At 39.0% G+C, this 22742-nt stretch overlaps 1 protein-coding gene and 1 long non-coding RNA gene across 9 annotated transcripts in view; one reads left to right on the top strand and one right to left on the bottom strand.

Moving 5' to 3' along the window:
• Window positions 1-3480: 3480 nt before the first annotated feature.
• Window positions 3481-13829, bottom strand: LOC135300416 (uncharacterized). Its single transcript, XR_010362306.1, has 3 exons — window positions 13433-13829; window positions 9099-9293; window positions 3481-8527 (listed from the first exon to the last, which is right to left on the bottom strand). It is a non-coding gene; the product is annotated as an uncharacterized LOC135300416 (long non-coding RNA).
• Window positions 13830-14203: 374 nt separating this feature from the next.
• The window catches only part of ANKS1B (ankyrin repeat and sterile alpha motif domain containing 1B), a 407204-nt gene continuing 398665 nt past the window's right edge, over window positions 14204-22742 (top strand). For 2 of the 8 annotated variants that reach the window (XM_064419824.1, XM_064419815.1), the window contains exon 1: window positions 14209-14689. In XM_064419824.1, coding sequence (XP_064275894.1) covers window positions 14556-14689 — 134 coding nt within the window. In that variant the 5' untranslated portion in view covers window positions 14209-14555. Of the gene's footprint in view, window positions 14690-22742 lie in introns of all 8 variants that reach the window. The other 6 variants (XM_064419825.1, XM_064419814.1, XM_064419816.1 and 3 more) reach the window with 6 other exon arrangements.

Raw genomic sequence — 22742 nt, 5'->3', positions numbered from 1 at the left:
TGAAATTCAGAGTATCACTTCCTAGCACTTCATTGTCACTGAATACATGTCTATTTCATGGCCATTGCACAGTATTGAACATCACCTGTGGACAGTTCAGAGGAGATGTGTGTGCTTGGTTGTGAGCATGACAATACTGAGACTGATAGTACATTGTCATTCTGAAATGAGTTTTGCTATTGAAAAAACTGCAGAGGGAGAGTTAATTTATTAATATTTGAAAGTTAAACTAAGCTCTAATAGGTTATACTAACCATAGTTATGAAAAGCCTCAGAATTAAAAAACAAAAGGCTTAATTCATCCTCAAGGCTCTGCTGGTATTCATAACCTCCTAGACAGGAAATTTGTATTGTTAGTAGAGCCTCTTGCTTTTATTCTGCAAACACATAAATGGAAGATAGTTTGGAGAACTTCATTGGATATAGAAAACTGACTCCAGAAGTCTGGTAGGAAAACTGTTACTGTACATTTTCTATGGAAATTTAAACTGGTCTACAGTTTAGCTTAACACTCTTCATCTTGTTTACAAATGCTGGTTCAATATCTAATGAAGCCTTCACATCAGCTCACCTGAAAGATTGTGCCCTTTCCCAGGCTTGGTCACTGAATCTTTCTGGCATGTGCTGTTCCAGTTCTCACTGCAACTCTAACTTTGTTGGTAAGCACCAGTTTTAAATCAAAATTTTGTGTCCTTACAGTGTTACTTATAAAAGGCGTGGTGAAGGAGTTTTTTAGAGATCATACCTGCTTGGACCCCTTCTGCCTAAGTCCTTTATTTCCCAGTTCCATTAGCCATGTTCTGTGTACACTGTCTCACAAATTTATTTGGGAGTCTTAATCTGGGATCACAAATGGTCTCTAAAGGATAACCACCAGCTGCAGAAAATTTCCTGTGTCTGCCATGATAATGGTTACCTTTATTCAAAATAATTTTATGGAGAATTTGATAATAAAGGTAAAGACTTGTATCAAGCATGTACAATTCCAAGAGTACCAAGTGTATGTAAGTATTGCAGAAGAAAACTCCCTGCAGTGACCAGATTTCAGGTAAGTAATGATGGACACAATGGTTTCTATGTAAAATAATGTGGTTGCATTGGCCTAGTTCTTAAAATGTTCATCACAAAATGCTTCAAGTGGGCTTTCAGCTCACTGTTGTCATCTGCACATTTTAGAGAGTACATCAGACTCCAATTCAGCTGGTGGTATAAATGAATGTCTTTTTCTCTACCGTAGGACAGAGCATCACCTTGCTGATATGTTAAGTACCAATGAAATTGTGGGCACTTGCTGTGAGATCCACTAATTCACCCCTCCCAACAGGGAAATGAGTTTTTTGGCAGCCCTGCAATACAACCTTATCTTTTTTTAATCCCAACCCATGCCACTTCACTTTTGCTGAGTGGCTTTTGAATAGCAGCCCCAGTTCCTGTGCCTCATTGTGAACCCAGTGGCAGGCTCTGTAGTGCTGAAGCACAGCTCTTGTGCTGAGGCTTGTGGCTCCCAGTGGTGCAGCACCAAGCAGCGTGCTCAGCTGAGTTCCCTGGCACTGACCTCATCTTAGTAACAACAGGAAACCTGAGAGCACAAGCAGCACCTTGTGCTAATTAGATAGTGCTAATTGGCATTAAGGGATGCAAAACTTGGATAGGAATAGTGGTCTTTGCTGGAGGAACAAAGCTTTGTTTCTCAATAAAATTAGGAGAAAGCATGAAGATTGCTGGTAAATAAAAGCTGTGTAGTTACAGTTGTTTACAGTTTTAGGTATTTTTAGTATGCTTATATAAAAACAATTAAAATTGTTCTGATTTTAAAGTTTATGGAAGATATTTTTGAACACTTTAATATTTCAAGAACTTTTTTTCAACTCTCAGCTTCTCAAATACTATAGAATGTCTTGCAAGTATGTGTTATGCTACTTGCTAGCTGAAACAAGCTGCAGGAGTTAAATCTTGAAAAATCAACTAAACTCTGGATAGCCTGTGTTCTCTTCCAAAATAAGGGGTAACTTCTTCATCCCAAAGAGATGAATCTTTCATATTGCCACCTATTTAATGGGTAGATAATAACTTTTTAAAAGGATATGTTTTGGCTTGTCTGCCATTGCCTAAGCCACTCCTAAGCAGTTACATTAAAATATCTGTATTTTATTATTCCTTCACTATCTCCTGCCTTTTTGTTTTGTTGCCATCACTCATTTTAGTATGAGTGGAATATATGTATTTCCTAAAGCTTTCTGCCATGTAATCTCAGTATTAAATCTTAATGTTGTCTTAACAATCTCTGAGAACATTGTTTTGGAAGTAAAAATAAGATGTACTTATGCTGTATCTTCTTTGAGAGTAAGATGGCAGTGTGTGGAGCATAATGCAAGAACTGGTTAATGCAGTTTTCCTAGAACAGAGTCTGTTTGAAACCACCATGATTTAATTTGAGTTAGATAATTGGTAAGTATTTTAAACATTTGACAGAGACACGGACAAATGAGCACTTCGGAAGTGCTGCTCTGAGGCAGTAAGTGCTGAATAACGAGGCAGCCTCTGCACAACCTATCTGTGGAACAAATCCGCAAACCTCACTGCACCACTACCACGGAAGGCGCGACTGCCAGAAACAACTTCTGCCAGTGAATTACAATGTTCTGCTAACGCGGAGTTGCTGAGCACTGTCATTAATCGCTGTTGCAGTGAGGGTTCCCGGGCTGCGCTCCGTGGCGCTCACAAGGCCTCGGTGCAGGCCGGCGCTGCGCAGCGCCGCCGCCAGGGGGCGGAGCGGGAGCCGCCGCGCTGGGCAGGGGCACCGGGCAGCCTGGAGCTTCAGCCAGCAGCTCGTGGTGCTCCGTTCCATTGCGTGACTGTAGATCGGGGTTGGTTTGCTTTCGAATTTAGATAACTTGGCTTTGTTTCTACTGCTTTCTTTATGGCATATGTTTGCCTCTTTAAGTAAATCACATGAACTGCCTGAACAGTGCCAGAAGAAAGATTTTCTTCCCCCTTTTAGCTTTAAATCAATTATAAAAACTTATTTTTCTACATATTGTCCCCTTTATAATAGCATTTTAACAGATTTGTTGTGCTTCATCATTATCTCTTAGAAGTCTAGAATAAATTTTTCTGATTTTCCTATCTTTGTATAGAGGAAAAGCTCCACTTTGATATCAACAATTTATTTGTTCAATTTCCTCGCTAACTAGAAACCCCCCTCATTTTTAATAAAAGGAACAAATAGAGGTTTGCTATGTTTCTTTGGGAATAACCAAATGTAATCCTTTACAAATGCTTACCTTACGCACCTTTGCCAGATGGTAATCTAACATGACAGTTTATATTAACACCATAGTGTGTAGTAAGTGGTCTGGAGTTATTTATTTTTATATCCTGTTTGGCTATTCAAAAACTTACAGGCAGAATGACTAAGCAGAGAGAAAAGCAATTTATATAAAATTTACTGTAGGAATGGGGTTGCTTTATTTTTGTCAAATCGAGAAAATAGCATAGAAAGCAGCTGTCTCTTTATTGCACTGGAATCTTAATATGGTTTTTTCCTTCCACTTATTTTTAATTCTAACAAGAGCCTGCAACTCAGGATAGGTACAATGGAGAGTTTTTTAAGATGTCATCCTGCAGTGCCAGTACTAGAACATGTTGCAGAACATGACAATATTCTGGACACCAGCAAAATCACAGCTGCTTACCTGTACTGAGTTTTATGTAGAAATGAGGCTTCTCTGCACAAACTTAGCAGAAAGATAGCAGGAAGTCTCCTGAAAAATAACTTCCTTCTAAACATGAGATTTGCTATTGGTGCAGTATTCACCAAAAAAAAAAAAAAAAAAAAAAAAAAAAAAAAAAAAAAAAAAAAAAACAAACTATTTACAGACTTTTTGAGTTTGAATGTGTGTGTATATTTATATTTGAAACTTATACCACAGCTTTCTTAAAGAATTTGTATTCTGTAGTTTATTTGTATTTATACCACAGCTTTCTTATAGAATTGTAACAAATATGTCACCCCAGCATTTCATTTCTTATCCAGAAGTAATGTAAGAAATATGGTAAGTTGCAAGCAGTCATTGAGAAATTCTTTAAAGCAGTATCAGAGCTATTTGCTTTAACTGGGTTCTACATCCTTCCAAATCCCTAACAGTTGGCAATGTAACTCATGGAAACTACAAGTGAAGTTTCAAACTCATGCTCATCTGAAGATATATCTGAGAGGGGTCATGACCTGAATGCTGTTCTTAAACCTTCCTTTGCTATTATCAGAAGCATTTTCAGCTTATGCAACAGGAAAAAATTCCTTCAAAGTCATACTTTTAAGAAGATTTTTTAAGACTCCTTGAAATGGGACTTGACAAAATACTTCAGCAGGCAAAGGCGACCTAGAGTTAATCTCTTTTGCCTTTTCATTATGCAAAACATGTCTCTTATTTAGCTACTGTAAGTCAAAGAGGAAAAAGGGAGAGTGTTTGAAATAAGCACAGGGAAAACAACACATTAGAAAAAAATCTGAGCACCTTATTCATGAAAACACGTTCCTGTGTGCCTGAATAGCTGTCATCCTTAATGTCAGTGTGGCAGCCTTTAAATCCACACCTGCTGGAATCAAAAGGAATATTTTTACTTAGCAGCAAATAGTAATGTATAGGCAGTAACAGATTTATTTTTTTCTTCTCCATCTGGTGATAAAAATCATATATGGAGCAACATCATACTGCATGAGTTAGCTGGATACTAACTGACAAACACTGTCATAATCTCCCACTTTGCTGTTGTCCTTTCACTTTAAGGACCCTTGGAAATTTCCTACACCCATAAGGAGACCCTACTTCAAGTGGGATTTATGAATAACAGGAAATTTAGGTATCAGATACTCAGTATCCAATCTCACCCACTCTGCCATTCCTGATATCCCCTGGAAATGGGCCTGCCAGAAGAATCTGAGCCCAAAACACTGGAGGTGATTACTGTGAGAACTTAATTGGAGCTGTGTTTAATTAAATAAAGACAGAGCTGTAGCACAAACATATCCTCAGCGTGATGTACATTTTCATTACAACCATCCTAACAGGGATACACGACAGGGCTGTATTATAGAAGGAAGTAGAAAAGAGAGACGGAGAATTTCTATGAAAGGAAATTAAAAAATTGCAGCAAGAGAGAAATGCACAATTAAACAGACTAACTGAATATTTAATTAAATCAGGTGCTATGAATGTTTTGTTACTGTATACACAATGTGGATTAGATCAGGTACATTACAAAATGTATCAAAACATTCAAAATACTTGGAAAATATGATTTGATGTAAAAACAATCCCACCAGAAAAAAAAAGAAATTGACTTGGCTTCCACAGCAAATCTGAACTGTTGCTTCCCTGTTAAAATGGTGGTGATGGTGATGAAATGTTTCAATCTCTCCTCACAGGAAACAGAGGAAACTGCCTCAAGTTGTACTAGGGGAGGTTTAGGTTGGACATGAGGAAAAATTTCTGGACCACAAGGGTTGTCAAGCACTGGAACAATCTAGCCAGGAAAGTGGTGGAGTCACTATCCTTAAAGGTATTTTAAAGATGTGTAGATGTAGCACTTAATGGACACAGTGCAGTGGTGGACTCGGCAGTGATGGGGCAATGGTTGGGCTCAGTGACCTCAAAGGTCTTTTCCAACCTGAAGGTTTCTGTGAAAAGGGATTGGACTAATGCAGGGTAGTGTCTTCACTGGGATATTGCTGAGAAAAGCAATTAGTTTGATGAAATACTAACATTGAAATAAAACTGGGCATTTCCATATTTTGATGTTTCAAATTTAAAAATGTTTTATTGTATCTTCAATATAAAAATGAATGATGTGATAAAATAGCAGTATCATAGAAGCTCATTAATTTGCCATTACAAAGTCTATTTTCAGAAAATAGCGTGTAGTAGGTCCAGAGGTGTGAAAAAAGGAAACAAATGTAGGAAAACAGCAGTTATCAGATTTATGTGACTTCAGAATTTTCTTGCTTGAATTATTCATCCTACTTTAGTTATTCACCAGCATTATTGGAGGTGGATCTTTTTAGCTCCATTTTGTTGTATACTTATTTGATTAAAGATTACTTTGCATTAATTATTGCATATTTTTCTAGGATTATGCCAGCCTATTTGCATATCCACAGCAGAGTGTGTCTCTGTACTTTCTATTCTCTTAAAAGAATATGGAAATAGAGCTTCTATCCCAAATAGCTGCACCAGTTTTCTTCCAATGTGAAAGAACGCAAAGATTAATTCCTAGATCTGTTTTCCCAAATCAGCTCCAGTTAGAAGAGTGTCATGGTATGCTGGTATTCCTGTAATCCTCTCTGCTGCCTTTGCTGCTGATGCTCTGGGGTAGGTCAGTAGACTATTATGTTCTTGAAACATTAATCTTACACGGAGCAATTTTTTGTGCATGGTTCTTCCTTTGAGATCTTAGCTTTTACTTAGCTGCTGAAATAAAATCAGAGCTTTTTGCCTGGGGTTGATAGTCACCTTCAGTTCAGATGGGTAAGTGTAAATCAAATTAATTGGCTGCTTTAGCCATAGACTTTACCAATTATTTTTTGGACGAAGACTTATTGTACTGTTAGAAGGCTCAGAATGAGGGAGTTGCACATCAGCAAACAAATTACTCATGTTAATATTTTCCTCTGTAATCCAGTTACACAAGAGGTAATTGAGATTAAGGAATTCACTGCGTAACCATGTCCTTATGCAAAAAGCAATAACTTTCTTCCCTAGGCAGTGCAAGACTAGCTGTCTAATTTTAATAAACACTCTAGAATGTTGTTTTGTGGGGCCTGAAGAAGTAATTAAGAATGAAGAACCTTTTTACTGTTGGGCTAACTTAATAAAATATGTTGGGGCCCTAATCTCATGCTAGGAGCAAAGTACCAGCTTCACAAAATCACTATTTCTGACAAATTTGATTTTTTTTTTTTTGACAGACAGCAACAGTACCTTTAACATTAGGATAACTGTGTGGTTGTATATGTACTGTACAAAACCACAGTAAACACTGTGCTGTGTATTTTAATTTACATATGAAGACTCCATTAAACTACACTCATACACAAGACAGTAACCTGAGATAAAACAAACTAGCAAGACAATGAGCAAAGCTGACATACCTGTTATTTGTGTTGTGTTGCTATCAGTGTGCACACGTACAGGTCCATGCTAACATGTCATTTCTCAGAATAAAAGCATGTGTTTCCAAGTGGAATACAAAGCAACCCCAAGCCTATTCTAAATTAAACTATTTGAATGAATACAATATGTTAAGTGTGGTTTAAGTCTGTCCCCTGATCACTGTGATTCCTAAGTTCTTTAGGAAAAATAATTGGGTTTTTTTACTTTTTCCACGTCCCTTATTTTATATACTTCTATTTATATCTCCCTATGGCTATAATTTTTGTAAAGCTGGAGTGGCCTAGTCTATTTAGGGTTTACTAAGACTGTACATACTATACATCTGATCATAGCTCTTTGCCTTTACTGTACCTTGCTTAGTTGTGATGTAATGTTTTTGAGACAGGACAAAGTCAGTGGTTTTATACACTGATATATTGATGCTCATTCCCTTTCCTAAGAATTCCCAATATTTGTGTTTGCCGTTTTGATTACAATATAGCCTTAAATTGACATTTTTATAGACATGTATGGAGATGTAACAGCAGTTTTGGAATTTTAAAAGGGGAATCCAAAATATCCCTCCACTGAAGAATTATTCCTTTCTTTTGACAATGTTGAGTTTCACCTTCTGTTTTACTGTCTACTAGAACAATGTAGTTTTGCATGCTCAGTTTTAGTCCAAGCTATTCTGAAACCTGTTCTTTTGCTACTTTATTTCACTTTTTATTCTCTTCAGAGGCTCTTTATGAGCCTGCTGGACAGTGCAGGTCCTAGGAGAGACCTCTACACAGCTGCACTGGCAACCTCTCCCTGATGTGAAAACTGGCCATTTTTCCTTTTCACTTTCCTTCCTTTAACCACTCACAAGAGAATTGTCCCTCTTAATAACAATTTGATTTCTTTAAAAGTATTCTCTAAGGACCTTGTCAAAAGCTTTTTGGAAAGCCAAATACAACCTATTGATTGACTTGCAATTTTCTATATGCTCTTTGACTTCTCCAAGAACTCCTACAGAAAGACGAGACATGACTTGCTTCTCCAAAAGCTGTACTGAATCTTCACTGTTGTATGCAGGCAGGTGTCTACCAATTTTCCAAGGATGCAAATCAACTCCAGTAGTTCTCCAGGTCTCCTTCAAGCCCCTTAGGAGTTATTAGGATCACATTTGCCACCTTCCACTCATGTAATACCAAGGCCAATTGAAACAATAACTCACACGTCATCATTTTAATTCTGCGAGTGTTAGATCTGAGGTTCATCAGACTCTTTGGGGAATTGAACCTGGTCCAGGTAAGTTATTTTTATTTATTGATTTGTTTCAACAAAATCTTTGCTTATGAGACTGCAACTTCAGTTAACACCTTGGACTTGGCCTGTAAAGAAAAGCACTGGTAGTTAAAATGTCAAATATTTTTTCACCATAAATAGTTATATCCAGTAGGGGAAAAGGAAAAAAAAAAAAACAAGCTAAAAAAACCCCCCCAAAAACCCCCCAAACAACTGGCCAGACCAAGAATCCAGTGCAAAGTTAGCTATCTGCATCATTTGTGTTAAGAATAAGGATCAAAGCTAAAACTTGCAAGGATCTGGTAAATTAAAGCTAGTAAGAGAATCAGTGGAAGACTGTACATTTGACAATGTTGTACTGAGAAAAAAGATTGCTGTGTCCATTTGGTTCCAGGTTAATTCCCACTGCAACATTAATCAAAAATCTTTCTTTGTCATGTATTTCTTCTTTGGAATTTCAAATACATTCTGCCTTGTTGGTCATTACCGCACATATGCAAAAATACAAACATACCTAAAGAATGTTCAAGCAACCATTTCCATCAATTTTGAGGAGTGATTTACCACTATGTATTCATGTAGAATAGTTGCTATTAGAAGAGACAAAACCAGAATAGAACCCCTGGCAGACCACTTCTAGCTATGCTATTGCCTTACAGTGCACCAGCCACCTGTGCTGCTTTCCTGGATGTTACTGATGGAGAGCAAGGACAACACTTGCACACAATTCTACCAGCTGTCTGTACTTGCAGTTGCAGTCCCTTGTCACTTGCATGTTTCAGCTGAGACTTCTCTATGATCCTTCTTACAGGCAGTCAAAATCTGATGTGTAGGCAATGTTGTACATATCCTCTAAGGAAGATAAGAAGAGGAAAATATTTTATAGTCCGAAAGAGGTTGCAATGTATCAAAGGTAGAAACAAGTTGTTTTTTATGCAATAAGCTGTGCATCAAGCAGTACAGACAAAGCTTTAGTACTGTACTGTATCTGTCAGCACACACTGGATTGGGCATCTAATCAGCATGCTGCTCTTACCAACTCGTATCCACATTTGATTGTGCATTTCTCTCTAATGCATGAAAAATAGTCTCAGGCATATTTTGATAGCACATTGATGTAAACCTAACACAGAGCAGAAGGACTGGATGAATAATCATACTGTTAATCCCACCTGCTGTGACACAAGAAATACATGTAAAGATATGTATAGGTATCCCAGTTAACCTTAACATCCTTCATCAGAGCAAAATCACAGCTGCACTGGAAATGGCACAGCAGACATATCTGACTTTCTGTCAGCACTATCCCATGCCCATATTCTGGAGGTTTGGCTCTCCAGGACTGACACAACCTGCAGTCTGTGTGTCCTTGACAGTTTCCAGCAGTGGGACATTTCAGCCCTGTGGGGAATGCAGCACACTTCCCATGATGACTGTGTAGGTTAGCGGCTGTGAGACAGAATCACAGTTTAATTTCTTGCTCTTCCTTATCGTGTTCGGAGCCCCATAAAGATGATGCCATGAGGTCACTGCCAATGTTGAGACAGTGTCTTGCTGTTGCACAACATCACTAAGGGACTGGTTTTCCATTCTTTTCCCATGCAAATTTCCAACATGCTTGAAAGGAAGTGTTTATAGAAAATGGAATCTAGTCAGAATGGTTCTGTCAGAGACAGGATTGTTGTGGGTAAGTTGTCAAAAATGGCTTTTTCCTCACGTGTTACTTCAGCTTCTATTTAATTGGGTGAGTCCAAGAATCCGTGCAGTTTTTTAAGACCACAGAACTCTTGGTGTTTTTATATCCCTCATGAGTTAGTTTTACTACCTTCAGTTTCTATAATTTTCTTTTACAGTGGGGGAGGATGCAAGTCCTTTTGCATATTTCAGTGGTAAGAGCTAAACTAAGCGTCATGTGAGTATTATGGTGTGTCCCAGTTTTCCAAACCGAGGCCGTGTCCACTGTGCCATCTACCTGCTGAGCCTATCCCTGAGGAGGCCTGACCTGCATCCGGGTTCCACCTTGGCAGGCAACCAGGACATGATGGCATTCACACCTGGCCTCAGGAGCTCATGGCTTGAAACTCAGTTTCTTTTTTGTGCTATAGATATACACTCTAAAGAGTAAAAGACAATATCAAGACTGAAAAACACTTGCCACCCAGATGCATGAAAAATACTGCTTTCTCTTGGGCAGCCTTCACAAAAATTAGAATAATAATCAGGCCTATTTAATGCTAATTTATTTTCTGCTGTCAAAAAGAGCTGATGGTTTATTCTAGCATTTTGTGCTGTTTCAGAGTACCCCTCTGAATTTGTAATCAGGATCTTAGGCCTTCCCTACATCTTTACGTGAGAGAACTGATAATACATAGTCCTGAAATATGATGTCAATATGTTTGCTATTCTACACAACTATTTTTTAATATAATGGATTTAGTGTTTTCTTCAATGCCTACAACTCAGTTTTTCATACTCTCTTCCATATATCTGCTTGAAAACAAAGAGGGAAAAGTCATGGAATGTTAGAAAGCACCCATTTATTTGCCTTTAATTCAGGGAGGCTGCAGGAGGAAGAAATGAAGAAGTTGTCACCCTGATATGAGAACAAAGCCAAGTGATAGTTGCATTGTACAAACATTAAGGAAACTCCCTGCTTTTTATAGTCACTTCTAGTCCTTTCAAACGACAAACCAGTTAAAGAATTTTTAGGTAGGCTAAGTGCTCTCGCTGGTATTTCAGAAAATGGAAGAAAACAGAAGGTAAAGCATATGTTGTGTTGAGAGAAATTTTGAGATTGAAGGTGTGATGACACTGACAGCTGCAGTGGTCATAACTTAAAATGTCTTTACAAATAGTAAAACCTTAGAAGCAAAATTCTGCTGTCATAGGGAACATCACTGCTGAAAAAGCATACAACATTTTGAAGGATCTCTTTGCTGTTTTACATATTATTTTTCTCATCTGTAACTACTGCAAATTATACAGCTATGTTTCTACATTCTGTGTCTAATTCACTTATTTATCATACATACATCTTTTAACACTCCACAGTCTTGTCCTGATATTACCAGGAGCAAAAAGCATAGGGTGTTTAAAAACACAAAGGAATCCACTTAATCTAATGAATGGGTTTGGTTTACATTCAACTCAGTCTAGATACTTTGTTTTTCTTACTACAGCCCACTGTCGATTTCATGTCTGGAAACATACCAGCCCATGTTCTCAATTCTTCGTTTCAGTAGCCCTTAGAATTTGTCCATGTTTAACCCTTCCATTAAACAGTGCTGCTTAGGCTCCTTTTCACTTTTCAAATTGATGGAATTACTCTGTTCTGCTGTATTTCATAATGAAACTAAATATTCTATTTGGCCTTCACAGGTTTTTTTGGGCACTAGGCTATGGGTTTACTGGGGTTTTGAGTCTTTCTACATTCATAAAATCTTTCTGAATTTGCTGGCTACTGCATGCATCTGCTCCATTGATATTTCTAGGCTGAATCTCCTTACTGCTCTTCAACAGCTTTCTGGACGATCATTTCAATTAGAGCACAGTCTTGAGATTTTATTTTCCCTAGAAGAATTATGTAACGTTTATACTGAGTCATATTTGCCATCTGCTGATCCAACCATATAAACAATACAAATTCATGAAAACCTGAGATTTTTCTTAGCATCTGCTTCTAATCTAATTTTTCACAAATGTGCAGGTTTATGCACACACTCCTGCCTTACGATTAGCTCTTTCTGAATACCAGCACTTCTTCCGAGGCTCTCAGCAAACTTGAAGGAATCTCTTCATGCAGAGCACGCAGAGGACACATGTGAGAAGGTGTTTATCAGGCAATGCATGTGACTGCATACAAAATCAAAAGCAAGGAGGGAATACAGGGAAATTGTGGAAACCTTAACACGAATTCAGAATGCAGGGTGCTCTTAGTTTATGGTTAACTTCTTTGGAACTAGTTAATGTCAAGTGGCTGGCAACAAGATACAACTTTTTAGTCCGGCTTTAAATTACAGTTTTCCACTGTGACTGCTGCGGCTAAGGACTTAAACTATAAATCCTAATTCATGTGATTATACATTTATATATTCAAACCACATTGAAACACTTGTGATCACAGAATCAGGCCTTAAAATTGCTATTTATATCAGACTCTTTCAATAAGAAAAGCTGTAGTTACAGAGTCCTTAATAATTTTATGCATGCATTCAGTTCTGTGTCCTGCTGACAACATTGGAGAAGATATTTTACATCCTGAAAATGATAAACTATGTACGTTATATTTTCTAGCTAAAATATACTCTTTTGTTTCTGGATGGCTTTTTTGATGTGGATAACTATTTAAATGATAGGTCTCCATAAGGATTGTTTTTTTCCTTTGTAAGAGAAAATCAGACCCCACAATTAAATTTCTATCAATTTTTAAGATATTAAAATTGCTTAATTAGGTAATAGAAACACAAAAACATCCATAGAACTGTTACTGACAGGGACAAAAATAATTTGTGAAATCAACAAGGATCTTTCCACTGCCTTAAATGTACCATAGGTTTGGTGTAATAAACAGTTTCCAAAAACATAATATTAGAATCCTGCCTAACCAAAGTTATTTTGCCACTGCTCCCATTGCATCTTGTGAACACAAGAGGAGAGTGGGAACACATGGGAGAGTGTCACTGATCCCAGTGGGGAAAGGGTGAGGGATCATAACTTATTTGCATATGGTCCTACCTACCCCAATTACTAAATTAAAACAGGAACACGGCGCTATAATTTAGTTCTCGCACATGTACAGTATCAAACGGTGCGTTTGTCAATGATGTGCCTATGAGTTGGCCAGCATTCAATAATCGCGGCATGGCTTGAAAGAACCCCAAATCCACGAGGAATTATTAATTATGGTGCTCGGAAAAGTCACACAATTTAAAAGGTGTCTGTTACAGAACGGGGAGCTGACTGGATTTGATACCAAATACATTCAGTTATACCTATGCTCAGTATTTCTTATCCATGGAAAGACTGAGAAGCCGCGATCCTGGCGTGCGGCCGGTGCCGGCAGTCCCGCCTGCCCGATTCGCTCCTGACCTCCGCGGGGCCCGGGTTTTCCTGTCTGCCTGCACCGCTTCGCGCAGCGGGGCCGGCGCTGGCCGTGAGGGTCCCCCGGCCCTGGGGGCTCACGGCGCTGGCCGTGCGGAGATCCCGGCTCTGGAGGCTCCCGGCGCTGGCCGGGCGGGCAGGAATGCTGCAGGCGGCCCCGCACCGCACACTCGTGCCACGGGTCCCTCGACCCGCCCGCACCTGCTGGCAATCGCCCCGCGGGCGGGCGCGTGTCCCTCAGCGCCCGCCGCAGGAGCCGCCCTCTGCTCCCTCCGCTCCCGCGGCTCCCCAGCCCCCCGCGCTCAGCGCGGGCAGCCGGCCCCGGCCCGGCGCTGCCTGAGGCCGCTCGGAGCCGCCGCGGGGGGCGCGGCCGGCGCACCTGGCGGGGCGCGGGGCGGGCGGCGCCGGCGGCTCCGCAGTGGAGCGCGGGGCGGGCCGGGGCCGGGGCGCGGCGGCCGCGGAGCGCGGGGCCGGCGGAGCGCCGGGGCGGGCGGAGGGGGCGCCGCGCCCGGGCCGCCACTGGGAGCGCGCCAGCCGCGTCTCCTCAGCAACGGGCCTGGCACGGCAGGGCTGCGCCTCCTCCCGCCCTCCGCCCGCTCCTCCCCGCTTCCGTCCGTCCGTCCGTCCGTCCATCCATCTGTGAGGGCTGTTATCCCCGCCGGCCCGTCCGGCCATAGGGGCCGAGGCTTCCAGCTCCCCCCGCCCCATCCTCTCGGCCGGGGCTGTGTGTGCATGGAAGTGGGGGGGAGGTTCTTTATTGGCCTCGTCCTCCCTCTCTCCCTCCCTCCCCCCTTCTTCCACACTCCACCCAGAAATGATCCAGTGAAACTAGGAGGAGGTGATTCTCCTCCTCCCTCCTGCTGCTGCTCCTGCTGGTCTGGAAGGGACTGCAGGAATCTCTGCTGTGCTCTGCTCTGAGGCAGGGTCTGGGGAGGGGAGACCGTTCTGTGGAGGGAGGGGGCCGCAGTGGCCCGGGGTGCAGCTCTCCCGTGGGGGGCTGCGTGGTTCCCGACCATGGGAAAGGACCAAGAACTGCTGGAAGCCGCTCGCACTGGGAATGTGGCTCTGGTGGAGAAACTCCTCTCTGGGAGGAAAGGAGGGATCCTGGGCAGTGGATCTGGAGCTATTCCCTTATCCAGCTTATTGAGGTAGGGACATCGTTCCTCATCAAATGCTGGGGATATTAACCTGTTCTTCCCTACCATCATTATCATCGCCCCTCTCATCTTCATTTCCATTCCTGCATCCTTCATAGTAACAATAAATCGTTCACTCTCTCGCCAAGTACAAGCATGCCAGGGTTTAAAGTCACAGGCAGTCATTTTATTAATATAGTGGCACTGAATTTCCTGCCTTCAATGCGTCTGCAGGGTCCTTGTTCATTCTGTTACTAGCTGTGATGCAGAACTTATGTTTAGACTGCTGGGCTAATACATACAATGTATTAATTACCCTTCATTTGATATTTCCATCTTCAAATTGCTACTTTAATCACAGAGAGAAGTGTTTATCACAGACAAGGGATGGCATCGTGGAATTCTGTGTAAAAAGACATAGCTTCACCCCATACCCTCACCCATAGCTTCTACCCTTGCTTGCAGAGGAAATTAGGCATGCCACTGTAATAAGCCTACAAAACAAAGAAAGAGACTATTTTTTTGTGGGAGATCATCGAGGCAGAGGAGGTGTAAAACTTAGGGAGCAGGTTAGGTAAGAGCAGCATTACTTTCAAGGTACCTGGATTTAGTGGAGTGAAACTGGGTTACTGGCCATGTTGGGTGATAGGGCTTAACTTCAGTCATTACTTGTATCTCCTGCGATCTCCAGCATAGCTTTGATCGTAAGTTTCATCATGCTCTTAAGTCAGAGCATTGTCACAATCATTAATGGCATTTGACTATTCAGAGCAGAGAAGGTCTGCAGCACACAGTCCAGTGCTAGTGTTCAACACTAAACTAGGCATAGCAAAAGAAGACAAAATGAACTGAAACACTGTTGACCTAGAACTTGAGTAAATTGGAGGTTTGGTTTGGTTTGGTTTTTTGTTCCTTAAAGAAAGAAAAGGCCTAGCACAATGGAAATTGATTAAATTAAAATGTATTTGTGATTCTGTAGCCAGTGCATTCTTGTTAAGGTATTTATATTATTTCCAAGTTCCCTATCAGGGAAAATTTTATGTTAACTCTCCAAATTATACTGTTTAAACTCTATTATAAAATCTTGCCATTTTAAAGCTAGGTTTAGTGCTGTAAACAACAACAGTTCAGGTATTCATAGTTTACCAAAGTTCTGTGGTGCCCCAGTTCAATTAGCTATTGCACCACCGTTGAATTACTAGCCCATTGACCAAAATCAAAACACACCATGTGATTGCTTTTTGTACTGTACTCGAATAGGCTGCTTAGGAAGAAGTGTGCCAGCTAGTCAGTTGAATTTGAAACATGATACCCACTTTCCTACGTACAGCAGTAAGTTCAGTACAATGACTGGCCATTTATAATCTAGTTCTAGCACATGGTTTGTGCAGTGGCTTTCTCCAGGGCTAGTGCCTGTGCTGTATTCTTGCACAGTTAATTTCATGTTGTATATTGTGAGTTCTGTATATCCAGAGGAGGTGCATTTACTTGTGCTTGCCTCCCTTTATTAAACAACACTCTTGTATGTTGTGCACACAGAACACGTGAACCGTGTGTTTTGTATACACAGGTGGGTCATCACAGTCCTTGTTTGTTACTTGGGATTGAAGAATTTTAGGCTGTAAAGTCAACTGGCTTTTTTCTTTCCTGGAAGTGCACTTAGCTTGGAGAGAAGTAAAGCAGAGTAAAACATACACTGTTTAATTTAAGGCATTTCTTACTAATATTAACAAGAATGTCTGTGGCTTTCTGTAAACACAGTTTAAAAAATTAAGAGTGAACTTTCAGCTGTATGCTGCATCCAGCTGTATGATGAAATATTTCTAATCTAGAAAGAATTCAGTAAGCATCATTAATGATGCTTAAGTGTTCATAATCTTAACACACTGTGGAACATAGGACTTTTTAGAGGGCTCAGCAGGAACACTCAAAGCAGAAACTAGTATGCATTAAGTAAATGTTTTTCAAGAAAGAATTATATGTGACAGGTATTTTGACATAGCTTTTTTCTTTTTTTTTTTTTTTTTGGAAATGTTCCATGATCTAACTGATGCCATTAATTATGAATTCAGTCCAGAATGACATGCAAGATTAAGGTTGTATCTATCTTGGTACAGAAAACATGGAAACAATGTGAGAGTCATATGAACATCTTGATCCTGTTTGGAAAATCAACACTTATGGAAAATAGCAAAGCTGTAGAAGAGCCATACTTGTATACTACAAAAGTTTGAATTTGAGGGGGATCCAAAGATTTTTTTAAATAGAAAAGCTGAAGAAGTTTACTAGTAGAGCTATGTTGGTATCTTTGCATACAGTTTATTAGAATAAAACTTTTGATAGTTGTTTTAAAAAAAGCAACAGAGAAAATATAGGGACATAAATTTTCTTAATTTTATTTCATTTATTTCATTTTTAGGAGTCATTTTGACAGTAACTCCTGCTGTTTTGTTGATCATAATTATTGCTCAGTTTCTAGAATGATGCCCCAGGACTGTATGTGTCCCACTGTGGTGAGAAAGCTCCATGCTGATCTTTCTTTCTCCTCTTGGAAGTGCTGTTTGTAGTGTTAGGTTGGAAAAGTCCAATGCTTTCAGCATGTATGTACACTAATACTGTGCCTGATGCATTGGTCTAGGTAGTAGGACTACATTGTCCCTTTGGATTTCTTCCAAGTCCTCTAGACAGCTCAGTTTATGTGGCTGAACACTCTATGGATAGACATGAGTTTTTGGTGAAAATTGGCTTTACAGTAATTATGTGCCCTGTGAATGAAATTTGATATTAATAAATTGAAAAATACACATTGATTGTTATCTGAACCAGTGAATAAACTATCTGAGCTCTGATGTCCTATTTACATTTTTATAACAGCTTTTTTTTCTTAACGATTAATGTGTTTTATGGTACTTGGGGGGAAAATAGGGCAAACTTTTGTATGGGTATTCTATAGTTGGACCTATTTGTTGATGCTAATTGCAGACTAAATTATATAAATTTTAAAGGCCTGACTTCTAACTCCTAAGTCATTAAATTATGACAACAGTTCAAGAAAACATCTTTGTTCTGGAAGGCTATTTAAGTACACATATAAATGTATGAAGGAATTCCTGTGAGAGTTTAAACATGTGCTTAGAGTATATGCAAAGTGCATAAAAATGATATATGCTTAATTAAGACCTCATATGCACCCAGATATCTGTAATACTTACTACATAATACCTAATGGCCAGACTGGTTTATCTAAAACAATGGAAACAAATCAGTGATGTTTGACTGTGTGGACTGTAACTCATTTCAGCTTAGGAGGAGCTTTGGAAGGCTGCTCTGGGTCAGTTTGTGCCCCCTGCCTCAATATCCATAGTTTGCTCTTTATTATAAAGATTGTGGCTCAATGTAGTGACGGTGAATTCCTCAGGTGCAAAGATCAGCAACATAGTAGAGCAAGTAACCTAAGTAAACACCTGATGTAATTTAGTTGCTTAAACTTGGGTACTTATTGGTACTTTAGGTGCCTAGGTGTTTTCTGAATGGAATGAGGGACTTTCACAAAGAACTAGGATCTCTGGAAATACATCTAAATTCCTGGGGAGATACACTAGGACATCTGAAGCTGTGTTACGTGTTTTGCCTATGGTCTCTAACCCAAAACATTAGTGCAGGACTGGAGTCTCTTACTTTGTTGAGACACCTCATAAAGCATTCAAAGTTTAGAAGACTTAAGTCTAAATTTATTTTTTCTGTTTCTTTGTGGATCCCACTGCTTAGAATTGTCATGCATTAGTATATTAAATATGTTTTATATTAAAAAAAGTTTTTTAAGTTTAGAATTAGGGATTTTTTTTCCAGATTGCAAATAGAATTTTCACATATTTTTATGTGATTTCACTGGCTCTTATATTATTCCAGTGTAAACACAAAAACTTGACAGTAAAATCTGACAGTCTTTCTAACAGAATGTATCATTTAATTTCTGTATCCCAAATACTTAAATGCATATTAAAGGATTTAACCCATAGGAAGAGTAAAGTGTTTCTAACAAACCTGGTATTTTAAATTTACTTAATTTGATTATCTCTGTACATGTAGCATGTTTTAATTGACCAACCAGTTTTTCATTGCTGGATAAAGACAGCCTTCATTTCTTTCAAAGTGGTTTTAAGAAAAATAACTTTGGAGGTTTTAACGTATGTCAGAGACCTTACCTCATTTTGCCACATGTAGCCATGCACATGCCCATTTGTTCTAAGTTACTAGCAGGAATGGATAATTTTTGATTATATATTAATTTTTAGTCTTTTTAAACTGTACGTGTTACAAGAGCTTTGCATTTTTAACAGGACTGTGGGATTGAATATTAATTAATACGAACTGGCACAGCGTAGTAGGGAAGGTTGAATTGGCCCTTTTTTGCTCTTTGTTGGCTGCTGCCATTACACAGCATGAGAGGGTGGAGCAGCCTGCCTGGAGCTGGTTCTTTCCCCTTCCACACTTGGCACTGTGGCAGGGAATGGTTTCATTCTTTGCTCAGGCTTACTTAGTGCAGCTACACCATGTGTAGGCCTGGCCCAAGTTATTTCTCCTCTAAAGTGTAAGAAACACGGCAAGCAGATTGTCAGTCTGGGAGTTGCAATCTGTTTCCTCATCTGTTTCTCAGAGCAGTGTCTTGCTTGCAGCAAAGCCACAGTTTAGCCTGATGGCCTCAGTGCATGCTGAAAACCACACAGATCCTCTTCTGTCCTTGTGCAGAGCCCTCTGATTCATTCAGCTTCTTTTGCAAAAACAGGTCACACTTGGTAGGCCTTGTAGAGCACCAGTACTTGAAATATTGAAATGCTCTATGGAGCTTTAGTTAACAGTTTTAAAGTCTTTTCATGTTATAATTTGAATAACAAATTGATCATCTTAACAAGAATTAGGGATCTGTTTCTGTTTATCATTACAACTAACGTTGTTTAAAGTAAGGGGAACTTTCTTAGGTTCTTTTATAGTGAGATAGTATTATGTGAGGCTTGCAGTACCAGAGTTCTGGGCTCACACAATTCCAAGGTATTTATTTCAGACAACCAGCATAGATAATAAAATGGAAAGTATTTATTACATAGTTCAATGCGTCATCCAGTTAGTCTATATTTATTTCTAATTTTAGTTATACTACTATTAATTAATGAAGGGGTTTGTACTGATGCCCTAAGCAGAGACCAGCATTCCCAGATTTTCCAATTACCTTCTTTATCCGGTTAGAGAAGTTAATCTAATTCTTTTGAGGACATATTTAATCTTTCTTCTTTTTGCCTTTCAGTATGGAATGCAAACTAATAATCAGGACAACAGTTATTTGATGCTTCTTGGTATTAGTGATAGTTGACTGCTGCGTTGACTGCTTTCCTTGCAAATGCGTGAGCTTCTGTTACCCTTCATTTTGTTATCTTCTACCCTTCTTAGACTTATTTGTATTTTTTTTGATAAATGCTTTCAATCAAAGTTCAGACAACATTTTGTCTATTGAACTCCTTAGATTTCTTCTGTAGTTTGAAATATTTACAATATGTAAAGGTAGCAATATAACGATATCCAGGACATCTGATAGATGGTTAAGGGCAAGGCAATTCTCAAAGTCTGTGTAATAAATCTTCCCTAGAAGTTCGGTGATCCCAGATTTAAGCTATGTAGTTAAACATCTCCTTAATCCAGAAATAGTTTTCTGTGTATTGGTCAAGTGTATGTCCTATTAATTTTCTAAATTGTTGGACCAAATGCAAAAAATGACCAGCAAGAACTAGAGATCTAGTGTAGATCTAGTGTAAAGGTAATTTTAGTAAAGTAATTTTATCTGCCCATAGATAGGATCAAGATGTGGTAACTGTCCTGGGAGGACTGATAGTTTATGATAGAACCAGGAAAATTTGATAAATGTGTTAAAAGGAGAAGGTAAGGAAAAAACCTTCAGAATACTGAAGTGTCTGTAACTTAAAACAATACTTTTAGAATTCTTGTAGAATTCTTAGCCACTAGATGGCTAGTATCTAATTTCACAGAGGATCCTATAAAGTCATTGTGATCATCACTGTGTATCACCTCTTGTCTAATATTTATAATTTTAGAGGTTTGGTAAGTCAGTAGAATTAATGCTGCTTTGTAAATTTTTGACATTGACATGACATTATTGTTTTTAAGTAGTAATGTTATAGTAGAACTAAAAGGGGAAATAAACAAAAGGGAATTAAGAATTATGTAATCTGAAAGGTCTGCTATCTTGTGAAGGTTGGAAATGCTATGAAAAGCAAATACAGATGCTTTTAGGGCAGGTGTTTTTACAGTCGCTGCAGTAGGGATACAGGACATGACCATGTTTCCAAAATTCTACAGGTAAATATTTTTATTTGCCTCAGTTTCTGTTTGTATAAGTATTCCTGGATGAGCTGCTAAGGAGTGCTTACAGCTCTAGACCATTTTTAAAAATTTTCCTGACAAAGGCACTAGTTGAAGCATCCTATAAAACACTTTAATTTATGCAACTGGTATATAATCTGTAAGGGACAGTGTAATGTAGAGTGCAGTTACAGTGTCTTTTCTTCAGCAAGCTTAGTCTGCTTACCTGGGGAAGTGACAGATACAAGAGTTCTGCAGCTAGAATTCCCTTCTGCCATGGAATTTCTCTGCTGGCCACTTCCAGTTAGAGTACATATCCTAATCCTGTAGTAATACTTCAAGGTAAAATATATTGACAGCTTTTAATGTTAAATGTGTAAGGCATAGTAGGTAGTGTTAATTTCTGCCTACTCAAATGATGTTTTCATGTACATGGACCCTTTGGAGAAGTAGGAAATATATTTTTTTAACCTTCTAGCCTTTATTGGAAGACCTTTTCCTGGTGACAGTATTTTCAGTATGATCACTTTGCATTAAGTGATCAACAACTGTTCTGCACCTCACTTTACATCTATGAATTTCTAATAATGTACAGTAATTTCTAATAATCTACTGTAAGAAATGTTCTGTGAGATTTAATTCCACAAGGTTATACATTTATTATAATAATTTTACACTGTTTCCTATGTATTGCACATACATTTTCTAAAGCAAGAAAAAATATTCAAAATGACATCTTGAGTGCATTTTAATTCCTCTTTAAAACAGCCAGTGGCAGCTATGTTTCTGTAGGTGTTGATGTCAATGCTAGTTGTCTAAATTCCTATTACAGTTAGGAAGCATAGAGAGTGGCTGAGCTCACCCCAAAATGAATATTGAATGATTTTATTTCGAGATGAAACATATCCCTTATTTAAATATTTTTGTAGGTAAATGTTGAAGAACAGGAAAGCAATTGTAATTGAAAGTGTATATAGAATATATTAAAAATAACCACTTATATAGGTAGGTTGAAGCTAAATTTGGGTAGAATGTCTTTCCTTCTGTGTTGTATAGCTGGTTTGGGTTAATTCAGGAGCAATAGACAGTGGGTACTGATCGATAATCAGTAGATTAGCTGGCCAAGGGGCAGAATTCTGTATGGTTGAAGTTAGAGACATGAAAATTGCTTAAAATGCATGATGTTGTATCACATGAGGTTTATTGAAAATGCTCCAAGTGTACAAGACACAAATTAGAAAACATGAGTTGGAGTTGAAACTTAGGAAGATAAGAAAGGCAAAAGTAAATATGTTGACATCAAAAGAAAATATGGACTCAGTGCTTGGTGGGGCAGAAGACCTAGTGACAAAGCTCATGGACAAGGCAATGCCTTGTCTTTTCTGCTTTGATTGTTTGGCTGTAAAGTTTGACTTGCCAGCTTTCAAAACAGTCGCCACGGTAGAGGAGGATCAGGGGAACATTTGCATTTGAGGAACCAATATTACTGTGAGGCCACTGTTAATTTTTGGAGGATTGTGTCAAACGTGGGAAGTTTTTGATGACTGAAAAAGAAAAATGTCATGCCCATGTTCAGGAAGAGCAAAAGGAAGGTTCTGGGGTCACCTGGCTCCTCAGTCTCTCCTAAGTCCTAGAGAAATTTCAAAGCTTATCCTCATGCATGTAATTCCTGCTCTCACAAAGGATAACACAA

This window comes from Passer domesticus, chromosome 5, assembly GCF_036417665.1.
Source record: "Passer domesticus isolate bPasDom1 chromosome 5, bPasDom1.hap1, whole genome shotgun sequence".
In the NCBI taxonomy this organism is placed as follows: domain Eukaryota; kingdom Metazoa; phylum Chordata; class Aves; order Passeriformes; family Passeridae; genus Passer; species Passer domesticus.
This window is presented reverse-complemented; position numbering and strand designations above follow the sequence as displayed.